The sequence below is a fragment of the Herpailurus yagouaroundi genome, unplaced genomic scaffold, assembly GCF_014898765.1.
Source record: "Herpailurus yagouaroundi ecotype Mexico unplaced genomic scaffold, PumYag 159, whole genome shotgun sequence".
Lineage (NCBI taxonomy): Eukaryota > Metazoa > Chordata > Mammalia > Carnivora > Felidae > Herpailurus > Herpailurus yagouaroundi.
In genome coordinates, this window is record NW_024412400.1 from 51,257,526 (window position 1) to 51,271,183 (window position 13,658).

General features: G+C 34.3%; 1 protein-coding gene across 5 annotated transcripts in view; it reads left to right on the plus strand.

Moving 5' to 3' along the window:
• LEKR1 (leucine, glutamate and lysine rich 1) overlaps positions 1–13,658 on the plus strand; it is a 202,486-nt gene that overhangs the window by 64,267 nt on the left and 124,561 nt on the right. For 4 of the 5 annotated variants that reach the window (XM_040480578.1, XM_040480580.1, XM_040480581.1 and 1 more), the window contains one exon: positions 9,846–9,965. In XM_040480578.1, coding sequence (XP_040336512.1) covers positions 9,846–9,965 — 120 coding nt within the window. Of the gene's footprint in view, positions 1–9,845; positions 9,966–13,658 lie in introns of those variants that run through there. The other variant, XM_040480583.1, reaches the window with a different exon arrangement.

Genomic DNA, 13,658 nt, shown 5'->3' on the forward strand with positions numbered 1-13,658 from the left:
AAAAAAATAAAAAAGAAAAGAAAAAAAAATGAAGTTCATTTAAAAAGCAGTGTTGATTCAGTCCAATGGAAAGTACCATTCTCATATTGTTGGGAAAGGGTGGGGAGAGACAGAGAGAGGAGAGAGAAGAGGCGAGGGAATGAATATGAATGTGTGGTATCAAAGTCAAGACAATGGCTTACCATTGTTCGACTTTTGAGACCTCTACATGTTAGAACCTTCCGTCAATAGGGCAATCACTGTTTAGAAGGAGTCCAACTATTAAGGAGTACATTTGTTAACAATACACTGAAAGTACATTGATACTGTATACAATAATGACTGGGATAAAATTAACTACCTCAGAAAAGGATATGTTTTAATAACTAAGCTAGAACTTTTGTAGGAAGATATAAATAAGTATCATAATAATTTTATAAATAAAAGCAATAGGATATCACTCAAAAGGAAATTGTTTGCATTCACAAATAATTTTGTTATAGATATTGCTATTATTCTATGCGCTTGTATGTTAGTGACATTTCTGGTTCTGGGCATTCTCCAGTTGACATTTTTGAAGTTGCCATACTCCTGATAATAGGTAAAGAAGTTTGGTTTCTATCTCCAGAGTTTCACAAAGTGCTTATGACTTTTCTCTGCAAAATAAGAATTCTTTCTGGTTTTATTGAGTCCTGAATGATTTATCTACCTATATACTTGGGCTTCCCACCTCACACTCCCTGCTTTCTTGAAAGGTAATTTAATTTTCTGGATGCATTTAGGCAGTGGTTAATTCCAGAGAAGCCACATTTTGTGATTGTCAGTTAGTTGCCTGTTAATTTCTGAAATCTGTTTCCCAAGAATTCTTGAAGCACTAACTTGTTTTGATTGATTTCTTCGTTGCAGTCCTAATTTACCCCTTGATAATTGGATGCCTTTGCCTGCCATGATAGGCCACAGTCCTGAAAATCTGCCACCTAATTTCTGTGGACCCTGAACTTCCACCTATCATCTTAGATTGCTATAAAACCAGTTTGAAGGAAAGACTAAAAATAAAGGAATCTTTAGAGCCAGGAGCTGGACATAAAAGAATATAGTTACGGGTGGTAGAATCCCTAGGGATATGATTAGCTTCCTTATTGTGTTCTCTGAAGTGTTTGATTATAGACTGGAGGGAAGCTAAAGGGGTGTTTTTAAAGTATTTTCAATTTAAGAATATTTTCATTATGAGTAATATTAGTAGATGATCCGAATGAAAATAATTAAGAGACTATAATACCTTTCCCAACTTTGTTTTACAACTCTGTGATTCTCACACGATTCATTTTAATCAAGTTAGCTAAGAGAAAAGCTGGGAAGTATGTAAGAGTAATAAATGTGTTGTTCTCACGGGTGCATTGGCAAGAGGTTTATAATACAAATCATCTAACTTCCAGCACAGGACTCTCTCCGCTAGAACATGCTGTTAGTCCCTATTTTCAGGAACACCCTCTCGCTAGACAACAACATGTCCTCATATCAACATAGTATTCAACTTTAATGCAGAATTATGACCGTTAGAGAAAAATATGTGCTTGCACAGTACATACTTTATTGCAATATTATGTGAATTGTTTATTTCATAAAGTTGATAAAATATGTAAAAGTGAACATTAGTGCCTTTCCAGGCATGACATTTATAACCTTATCAGTTTGATTTGAAAGAAGTGAAGTCAACTTACACAGCCAGAACAGATTGAAATAATGTGGCCTAACTTCTCAAGGAGTATTAAAGGGCTTGAGATGCTATTTATATGTAACATTCAGCTGGGGAGTGTATTAAAAGAATTAAAGTTGGAAAGCGTTTTCATGTGTATTTTTTTAAATTATGAAAAGGAAAATAATTTGTAAAAATACAAGCTTCGAATTCTTTTCTGGGTAAATCTTAATAGTTGGAGTGGGCTATAATTAAGGAATGTTTAATAAAAAAGCCATTTAATCCAGCAGTATAAACTTAACTTTTCTTTAAGTGTAGCTTAAATTTTCTTCTAATATTTCTGGATTTTTCCACATTTATCAATCTCTATATGCTTACATACAAGTAATAAGCTGTCTAGGTGTTTAATTTTAAGTTTATTTTCATAAATTTTTAGTGAAGTATAATATAGAGAAGAATGCATAAATATGTACAGCTACATTAAATTTCACACAGTGAATTTCCCATGTAATCAGCACCCAGATCATGAAACAGAGTACAACATCCTTCCAGAAGCTCTCTCTACCTCTTTTATTATCACCCATCCAGAGGAATTTACTTACTATCTTGGCTTATAACACCATAGATTAATGTTGCCTTTTTTTGAACTTTATGTAAATGGAATCATATACTGTATATTCTCTTGTCTGGTTTCCTGATGTTTGTGAGATGCTTCTATGTTGTTTTGGGTGGCAGCTTTTTGTTCATTCCTGTTGCTCTTCAGTTTTCCATGGTCTGAATATGCCACAGTGGATTTATCTACTCTGCTATGAATGGGCATTTGGGCTGTTTTCAATTCAGGGCTATTATAATCAGTGGTGCCATGAGCATTCATGTGCATGTCTTTGGTGAATATATGAGCACATTTCTGTTGGATATGTACTAGGTATGGAAGTTCTGGGTCTTGGCCTTATACATATGGCCTGGTTTATAGATCCAATTATTTATTCAAAGTAGTTGTGTTAATTTGCATTCCTACTAGGCATGTTTGAAAACTTTTACTCATCTGTAAATTACAGCTTTTCTTTTTTCTCGATAATTGGTCTTGGTATTCTTTCTATGCCAGGACATAGAGATCTATTTCATTCTTTTTTTATTTTTTGTATAGTATTGCATAGGAATATAGGTTGTTTAAAGTCCCTGTACTATTGACCATGAAGGTTTTTTCCTTTTATTTTTGCTATTAAAAATATAACCTCCAAAATTTAAGATGCACCCACCTTTTTTTAAATGTTTATTTTTGAGAGAGAGAGAGAGAGAGAGAGAGAGAGAGAGAGAGACAGCACAGCACATGTGTGGGGAAGGGGCAGAGAGGAAGGCAGTCACAGAATCCAAGGCAGGCTCCAGGCTCTGAGCTGTCAGCACAGAGCTGAAGTCAGACACTTAACCGATTGAGACGCCCTGGTGCCCCTAAAAAGCACTCACCTTTTTACATAATTTATACTACAGATACATTTGACATGTACAAATTACTCATTGTATATGTACAAGTGATTTTTAAGAACTTTTTATTTTGAAATAATTTTAGACTTATAGAAAGTTGCAAAAAATAAAAAATAGTACAGTTTCCATATGCCTAGCTTCTCCTGATGTTAACACCTTACATAACTATGGACAGTTAAAAAAAAACCAAAAAACTAAGAAATTAACATTGTTATTGTATCAATTTTTCCACTAGCATCTTCTTTTCCAGTTCAGGCTTCAATCTTGAATCACACATTGCATTTAGAGCTTATACTGTCCTAGTCTTCTTTGGTCTGTGACAGTTCCTTAATCTTAGCCTTTCATGACCCAAGGCTTTTCAACAGTACTGTTCAGTTATTTGTAGAATATCCCTTAATTTGGGTTTGTCTGATGTTTACTCATAATTATGTTGAGATTATTCTTTTTTCGCAAGAATACCACAGAAGTGATATGTCCTTATTAGTATATCATGATGTTAATATGTCTTCTTACAGATGATGTTTACCTTGATCACTTGGCTAAGGTGGGGTTTGCCAGGTTCCTCCATTGTAAAATTACTTTTCCCTTTGCAATTATACATATTTTGTTGTAAATACTTTTCTTATTCCTTCTACATTTATTAATTGGAATTTCTTTGTGAGGGAAGGACTGTTCCTTCTCTTCCATTTATTTATTCAGTTACTTATTAGTATCAGTATGTAATCATTCATTTTTATTTTGTGGGTTATACTCAAATACTAGTAGTTATTCTTTTTGTTTATCAGCGGTTCCAGTTTTGGTTACTAGGAGTTGTCAGGTGGCACCTGTGCCCTTTCAACGTGTCCTATCTTCCTTGAGCTCTTCCTTACTTTCTGGCACCACAAAATATTCTAGGCTCACCTTAGATTTTACCTGCCTCACCCCTGGAATCAACCAGTTCTCTAAGATGCTTTGGTTTATTTTATTGGAAAATAGTATTTAGAAACCAAGATGTAAGAATTGGGTGTGCTCATTGCTACTGGGGTACCCTTATTTCTGAGAATAGATTTTTTTTTTGTCATTTATACTTTCTCTTAGATCATGACATTCAGAATGCCCATTCATTGTTATTTTTTTAATAAGTGCATTATCATTTGTTTCTAAATAGTTGATAATTTTTATTTTTACTTTTTGACTCAAAGTTCATTAGATGTATGTTTAAGTTTCCATATATGTAGATTTTTAGTGGACTTTTTGTTGTAAATGTTTTGTGTTATTTTACTGTAGACAATGAATGTGGGTATATGATTTTCTTTTTAAGAACATATTAAAATTTTGCAATCCCTATGAAAATATCACCAGTATTCTTCACAGAGCTAGAACAGGCAATCCTAAAATTTGTATGGAACCAGAAAAGACCATGAATAGCCAAAGCAATGGTGAAAAAGAAAACCAAAGGCATCACAATCCAGGATTTCAAGCTGTATTACAAAGCTGTAATCATCAAGACAGTATGGTACTGGCACAAAAACAGACACTTAGCTCAATGGAACGGACTAGGAAACTTAGAAATGGACCCACAAATGTATGGCCAACTAATCTTTGACAAAGCAGGAAAGAATATCCAGTGGAATAAAGACAGTCTCTTCAGCAAATGGTGTTGGGAAAACTGGACAATGACATGAACCTGGACCTGTTGCTTACACCATACAAAAAAATAAACTCAAAATAGATGAAAGACCTAAACGTAAGACAGGAAGCCATCAAAATCTTACAGGAGAAAGCAGGCAAAAACCTCTTTGACTTCAGCCACAGCAACTTCTTACTCAATGCATCTCCAGGGCCAAGGGAAACAAAAGCAAAAATGAACTATTGGGACCACATGAAAAAATGCTCAACATCACTTGTCATCAGGGAAATAGAAATCAAAACCACGATGAGATACCACCTCACACCAGTCAGAATGGCTAAAATTAACCACCCAGGCAATAACAGATGTTGGCAAGGATGCAGAGAAAGGGAAACTCTTTTGCGCTCCTGGTGGGAATGCAAACTGGTGAAGCCACTCTGGGAAACAGTATGGAGGTTCCTCAAAAAATTAAAAATAGAACTACCCTATGACCCAGCAATTGCACTACTAGATATTTATCCAAAGGATACAAAAGTGCTGATTGGAAAAGGCACATGCACCCCAATGTTTATAGCAGTGTTATCAACAATAGCCTAAGTATGGAAAAAGCCCAAATGTCTGTCGACAGATGAATGGTTAAAGATGTAGTGTGTATATATATATATGTATGGATGTATATATATATACACACACACACACATACATACACATACATACATATCCAGTGGAGTACTACTCGGCAATCAAAAAGAATTAAATCTTGCCATTTGCAACAATGTGGATGGCACTAGAGTGTATTATACTAAGTCAGAAAAAGCTATCATATGACTTCATGCATATGTGGAATTTAAGATATAAAACAGATGAACATAAGGGAAGAGAAGCAAAAATAATATAAAAACAGGGAGGAGGACAAAACATAAGAGACTCTTAAATATAGAGGACAAACTAAGGGTTGCTGGAGGGGTTTTGGTTGGGGGATGGCTAAATGGGCAAGGGGCATTAAAGAAGACACTTGTTGGGATGAGCACTGGGTGTTATATGTAGGGGATGAATCATTGGATTCTCCTGAAATCATGATTGCCCTATATGCTAACTACCTTGGATGTAATTTTTTTAAAAAGAAAAGAAAAGGAAGGAAGGAAGGGAGGGAGGGATGTAAATTAAAATAAATAAATAAAAATGAAAAAAAAGAATATATTAAAATTTCAATCGTGGCTGATTACGTGGTCAGTTTTTGTGATTATACCACATATTTGGAAGAATGATTATTAGATATATCCTCTAATTATATCCATGCATCAAGTTTATTAATTATGTTATTCATATCCTCAATATCTTTACTATTTTTCATGTCATTGTGACCATTCCATTCCTGTGAGAAATGTGTTCCTACCTCCCATTATGATTAGTAATTTATTCTCATTAGATTTTTAACAGATATTTCTTTATATTTTGGGTATGTAAAAGTTCATATTATTTTTCTTGGTGGATTAGACTTTTATCAAAACTGAAGGTTGTTCCCTTTATTAGTAGTTATTAATATTAATATATATCTTTTGTCATTTTTAAAGCATCTGGTATATATTTTTCTAACCTTTTATTTTCTACATTTAATTTTTTTTTTTTTTTTAAATGTGACTCCTGAAAACATTTGGCTAATTTCTTTCTCTCAGTATGCCAAGAGAAATACTTGTCAGGGTACAAAGTGAGGCTGAAAATAGGAGAATTTATGAAAAATATTTTAAAAGTGCATTTAGGCTTTCAGAACCTCTCTCCCACTCTGTCTCCTCAAAGGCTTTTAATTACCTTGCCCTGACTCTGGCAGATGGCAGAGGTACTATCAAAATAGCTGATTCCCCATGTGATCTCCGCACAGTTGAAGGCCATCATTTAATAATTCCTGCACACACCACAGAACCTTAAGACAGAATTTCACTGCCTCATTTGTTAGTTTTTTTTTCTAGGTGAAAATAGTATAGTATACATTAACACAGATTCAAAAATTACCACAATTTTGGCTTATGTGTTTCATCTGTCCCATTTTTTTTTGTTGTTGAAGCAATTTAAGGAAAATCCAAGACTGCATGCTAGTTTCACCTCCATTTACTTCAGTGTGATATGCCATTTTCTTATACAACAACAGTATTATTGTTCCCAAATTAGCAATAGTTCCTCAGTATTTTCTAATTCCCAGTTCATAATCAAATTTCCTCAATATTAAAAAAAATTGTAGTTTGTTTGAATCTGGTTCTACACAAGTTCTACATGTCACATTTGATTGTCACTTTTGTTACTTCTCTTTTATCTAGAAAAGCCACTCCCTCTTTTCTCCATCATTAGTAACTTATAGAAATGGGACCAATTGTCCTCATTTGTAAATATGAATAGATAACAAAGGATCTCCAGACTTGTAAGGAAGGCTTCAAATGTGAAAGAAGGGAAACAAAACAAAGAAAAAATTTAAAAAGCCAGAGGAACAGAAGCTATGAAGTAAGCTGAAGAAAACTTTAAAATACACCATAGTTGAGGTCCCTGGGTGGCTTAGTGGGTTAATCATCTGACTTCAGCTCAGGTCATGATCTCACAGTTTGTGAGTTCAAGCCCTGCATTGGGCTCTGTGCTGACAGCTGAGAGCCTGGAGCCTGTTTCAGATTCTGTGTCTCCCTCTCTCCCTCTTCCCCTCACCTGCTTACACTCTCTCTTTTTCTCAAAAATAATAAATTAAAAAAATAAAAAATAAATGGTAAAACACACAGTAATTGATACCTTCAAAAAATAAGAAAAGAAATTGTAATCATGAAATAAGAACAAGAAAGAATTCTTGTAGACTTTTGAAGAATAAGAAAGAATTCTTGGTAATTAAAATATAACAGAAATTAAAAATTTTATAGACAGGATGGAAGATAAACAAAATGTCCAAAGTAGTAAGATGGCAAAAAATTTAAGAAAATTAGAAAATCTCTTCAGAAGGTCCCACATCTAAATAGAAAGATGTTCCAGAAAAGAAAAGAAAAAAAAAAAAAAAAACATAGAAAATGAAGGGGAAAGAATCATTTTCCTTAGGGTAAAATTCCTGGAACTAAAGAACACCAGTTTTCAAAACATCAGGTGCCCAGCAAAGAGAATGACAAAAGACTGATACAATAATATATTGTGATGAAAGTTAAGAATACTAAGTGAAAAGAGAAAAATCTTAAAGCTTCTGAACCAGGGCAGGGGCAGAGTGAGGAGAACCTACCATGTATCATACAAAGAAGTAGAAATTAGATCGGCATTGGACTTTTCAGAAACAGCACCATATGTTAGGAAACAGAGGAAAAGTGCCCTAATTTTCAGGTGAAGAATATTTTTTCTCATCTATGATTCTATATTTAGCTAAACTGTCCAGTCTGAGATATAATACATTTTCACATATTCAAGTTCTTAAAATTACCTCTCACGTACAAAACAAAAAAACAAAAAACAAACAAAAACAAAAAACAAACTCCTGGAGGATCTATTCCACCAAAAGGAGAACACCAAGAAGGAGGAAGACTTTAGAGCCAGGGTACAGGGTACAGACATGAAAGAGAGCTAAGGACAGTTCCTGAAATGGTAAGAAAGGCAAGTCACAGGATGACAGTTGTTTAGTCAAACCGGAGAATACCCAGACAGGAGCATGGGAATAGAGAGCTCTGGGAAGGATGTTTCCTGGAAAAGAAATGATATGGAAGAGTTTTCTGCTGTGTCTGAAGATATTGAGAAAGCAGAATTAGACCTCGGTCAGATTTGGAAGATGTATCAAAGACAGGTACACAGAAAACTAAGAAGAAAATGAGATGGGTTTTCAATCCAGGGACACCAAAAAGTTGTACAAGAAAAGAAATGTGATCATAACATAACAGATATCTCACTAGTGAAGAATAATGTAAGTACTGAATAAAAAGATTGATGTAACTAAACTGGGAGGGTAAGATGGGGAGGGTGGTGTGTTTGTACGTTTAAGAGTATAGGTATGTGTAGGAGGGTCAGTTCTTACTAGGATTGTGATAGAGACTGCTCGTTACCTACTATAACACCATTCTTCCTTCTTTGTTAGTAATAGAACTGTGGATATACCTGGGAGCTAATCTTTTCAATTAAAAGACTACGTTTCCCAGCTTTACTTACAGTAGGTACAGCCATGTGTCTAACTTCAGCAGAAGTAGTTAGTGGTACTTCTAGGAAGTTTCCTTATAAGAGACAGAGTGAGCCATTATTCTCCTCTTGTTGCTAGTCTGGAATGGGAAAAGAATTGTTGCAGTTTCTGCCATTATCATGGTCAATGAAAATAAAAGACATATACCAAAGATAGTAGACCAGAGAGTTGGAAGTATCCTGGGGACCTGATGACTCTATAAAGCTATTACATCAGCATTAGATTGGCTAATAATACATTTGTTTTATGCAATATAATATACTCTTGTATATTTAAGCTATCATATTCAGGTCTCAGTTATATGTAGCAGAATCAGATCTTAACTGTAATTTGTAATTTACTAGGTAATATCTATACTGAAATATTAAGGAATAATAATATAAGCATGTTGTTTAGTAATATAGAAGTAAATACTAGAGGAATCAGGAAAAACGTTGAAAGTTGTTTTGGGCAGTGGGAATTGAAGTAAAAGAAAATGATTTCTGTTTTTTTTCTTATAACTCTTTTAGTAATATTTGACATTTGAAATTATATACACATATTACTTTAATAAAAATTAAATTGATGTTTTTAAGTTATATTTTAATTAGTAATTCAAGTAAAAAAATGTTTATTGTAAAAATTTGAACAATACAAAAGATACAGAGAAAAAGTTTTGCCTCCCTTCAGTGCCCTTCCTTGCCTTTCCCCTGCCAATTGGTTCCACTCTCCTTCCCAGTGTTAATGGTGTTTGATTTGTGTCTCTCCATACTTTTTCTGTACATTCATTTAGCATATATAAAGATGCATAGTTTTTTAGAATTTATTTTTATTAAAAGTGTATTTAAATTTTAATTTAATAAGGCTCTCATGAAGGATTATTTAAACTTGTAATGGATGTTTTTTGTTTATATTTTTAGAATTTGGGATGTAAGTATGCAGTTAAAAAGTCAACAAAATGAATTGAAGAGAGTACAGAAAGAATTGAGTCATTTGCAACATGAATTAAATATTAAACAGAGACAATCACAAGCATTCAGGTAAGATTATCTTTAAAGAACTGAAAATCATGAAGATTGAAAAAGTACATTTAAAACTAACTTTATAAACATTCAAACACGTTTTAGTAATATAGTTTCTATATTCAGTGTGGTTGAAACAATGAAAACAACTTATTTTCTTTTTAAATCATTATTTCAACTGAATAGTTTTACCAATAACATTTAAATCAGGCAAACACCTTGCTTTTATTTTGCAGTAACATTTAGAATGAAAGAATATTAGCTAATTCATTTTTCTTTTGATGACTATTTCTTGGTGTATTTGATTCCCTGCCAGATAGTCCAATGATACAAAAAGTCATAGAATAGGGTACATTTCTAAATGATAGTAATAGACCTTCTAAATTTAGAAATCTCCAACAAAAATGGTGTTAATTCTGCTTTTATATCATCTTTGGAGGGTTTATCATACCTGAAGGTAAAAACCCCAGTGTTCTACAGAAACAAAGAAGTTCATTTTTTTTAAATAAAATTGGAATTGAATTATTGAGAATATCAGAAAAAAATGATTCTTTTCAAAACTGAGTAATTTAGCTGCTAGAAAAGGGAAATAAGTTAAATGAGCATTACAAATAGACACGGATTCTGGGTGACTTAAAAAAAATATGTTGGATGAATATTTTGAATGTTAGGTTTCTTTCTTTTCTTTTTCTTTTCCTTTTTTTCCAATCTACTAGTTGTTGCCAGAAACATTGTTCTGTTAAAAATATTGCCTGGGTGGGGTGCCTGGGTGGTTCAGTCACATAAGTGTCCAACTCTTGATTTTGGCTCAGGTCAGGATCTCATGGTTCATGAGATCGAGCTCCACATTGGTCTCTGTGCTGACAGAGGCGGAGCCTGCTTGGGATTCTCTCTCTCCTTCTCTCTCTGCACCTCCCTCTCTCTCTGCTCTCTCAGAAAGAAATAAATAAACTTAAAAGAAATTTCCTAGGCTAACAAGTTTTTAATATACTAGCTGGTGATCACATGTTGGCCAAGTACCTTTCATAAATGCCTTGCACATAACTGATGCTCAGTAAATAATTTTTGAATGAATGAAGGAGTCTACTAATAAAACAGATGATAATTTTTATCATCAGAAACCCTTGCCCTTTCCTAGAAATCTGGTATTGAACCAGCAGGTGATTTCAGTTCTCCACTTTGATCATCCCCACTGGTGTTCAAGCTTGGCTTTTTCCAATAGCTTTGGCTCAGGTCTGCTAAGGAAGTCCCTTTTGTTTCATCCGTTAATGCCATCATGAGTGGTAGGATTGATTACATTTTAAGGTTAGACCAGGACTAGGGGCACCTGGGTGGCTCAGTCGGTTAGGTGTCCAACTTGGGCCCAGGTCATGATCTTGTGGTCAGTTCATTTGAGCCCTTGTCCAGCTCTGTGCTGACAGCTCAGGGCCTGGAGCCTGCTTTGGATTCTGTGTCTCCCTGTCTCTCTCTGCCCCTCCCCTGCTCATGCTCTGTCTCTATCTTTCAAGAATAAATAAACATTTAAAAAAACATTAGACCGTGGGGTGCCTGGGTGGCTCAGTAAGTTAAGTGTCTGACTTCAGCTCACGTCATGATCTCACGGTCTGTGATTTTGAGCCCCGCATCAGGCTCTGTGCTGACAGCTCAGAGCCTGGAGCCTGCTTCAGATCCTCTCTGACCCTTCCCTGCTCGTGCTCATGCTCGTGCTCTCTCTCAAAAATAAATAAACATTTAAAAAATTTTAAAAAAGTAGACCAGGACTAGCTTAAATAATTAATGCTGCTTCAGGATATTATGGACTGATATGGTCAATTTTCACTATTCACATTTTGCATGTGATTTGTAGCATTGTAAATTATTGAAAAAACTGAGGCATATTTGTACTATTTATTGTCTAGCAGAAGTAAGATGGTTTAATTGTAACTGATTAATATTCTTTCTTTTTCTAGTCTGGTTTCCTCTTTCTTTAATGTTTGTTTATTTTTGAGAGAGAGAGAGACAGAGAGACAGAGTGTGCATGAGGGAGGGGAAGAGAGGGAGACACCGAATCTGAAGCAGGCTCCAGGCTCTGAGCTGTCAGCACAGAGCCCAATGCGGGGCTCAAACCCATAAACCATGAGATCATGACCTGAGCCGAAATTGGATGCTTAACCCATGGAGCCACCCAGGCACTGGTTTCCCCTCTCTTAAACTTCTGATGTTGCTATGCCATTGGAGTAGTCACAAGCATTTGTGGAATCTGAGTAAGGGAAAATTGAGTTGGGAATACACGATTATAACTGACATTTGGGAAAACATTGTAGAATGCTTCAATAATACAAGTAAGGATTGCAAGCTAAAAATTTGAATGTGTATGAATTTTTAAAAATTAATGGAATAAAAACAATAAATATCAATTTAAGCAATATAAATTATTCTAGCATAAAAAATTATAACTCTTTTTTCAGATTATATTACAAGTGAATTCATTAAGAGAAAGATATATTTTCAAAAAAAGCTCTTGGATTATGAAATAATCCATTGAATGAAGTAAATTATTTAAATACATTGGAGAAAGATTTAAATGTTTTGCCAATTTACAAAAGCTACTAACATCACTGAATACAACATAAAAATCACACCACTTCAAGGACATTTAAGATAAACTGTTTTATGAGTTTCATCATTTCAAAGACAATTTAAGTCTAGTCATTTTCCAAGAAAACTTGAAATGCTCCAATTCTTATAATCATATAAGAAAACTAGAAAAGTGTTTTTCCAAATTGGACAATGTGTAATATTTGCACAGTGTTATCAATAATGAATCATAAAGCCGAAAGAATATTTTGAAACTACCAATAATAAAAAACTAATGGCCATGTTAGATGAAAGGCTATATAATTTTTATATTCTCTCCACATAATGCATTATTATAAAATGGTTCTCATATGCAGAAGTGGTTGAAGAACATGTGGACAAAAATTACAAGCAAAAAAAATATTGTAGAGCCGTTACTATTAGCAAGTTACATTATTTTCCTATATTTTGTGATATTGGTGGAATTTATCAACTTTACAATTTTCATTTGTAATGATTTTTCTCATTCTATAGATAAGCACACACTTTTAAACCTAATTTTGTGGACATCATTTTTGTGTTCCTTTTTCTTTTTTTTCCAAGAAAGTCTTCCTCTCACTCACCACTAATAATGTAAGATTTAGGTCCCACAAAGCATGGATCTGGTCTTGGCTAACAAGCTTGAATTTTCTATTTCCTGCCTTTCTCCCTAAAGAAGCACCTGAATCCACATCCAGTCTTTTTTCCTGTTAAATATCCTTCTATACCCTGACCCCTTTGTACATGGTTTATTCCCGGCAGCTGCCTTACACCAAAACCATTAGCCCTTGACCTTGACTTAGTTCATAGCTCTGATCTCCCTTTCTTACCACCAGTTTCTGGTTCCACATTCAGACTTCTCATCCTTACTTTTGGCCCCCTTGATTTAGTGATCTATTTGGACTCTTTCTCTGCTTTTTGAAATTAGCATCTCTCTTAGCTCCTACCTCTGCATGCTGTTTGAGGTATCCTCTGTGGCTTCTGGTCACTCAAGTGGACATTAGTTACCATATAGAATGTCATCACCCTTTTTCCTGGCAAAGGCTAATCTTTTAGCCTCTGGCCTATATCTGGCCTTTCTAGGACTTTGCACAAGAAATTGACTGTATCTCTTGT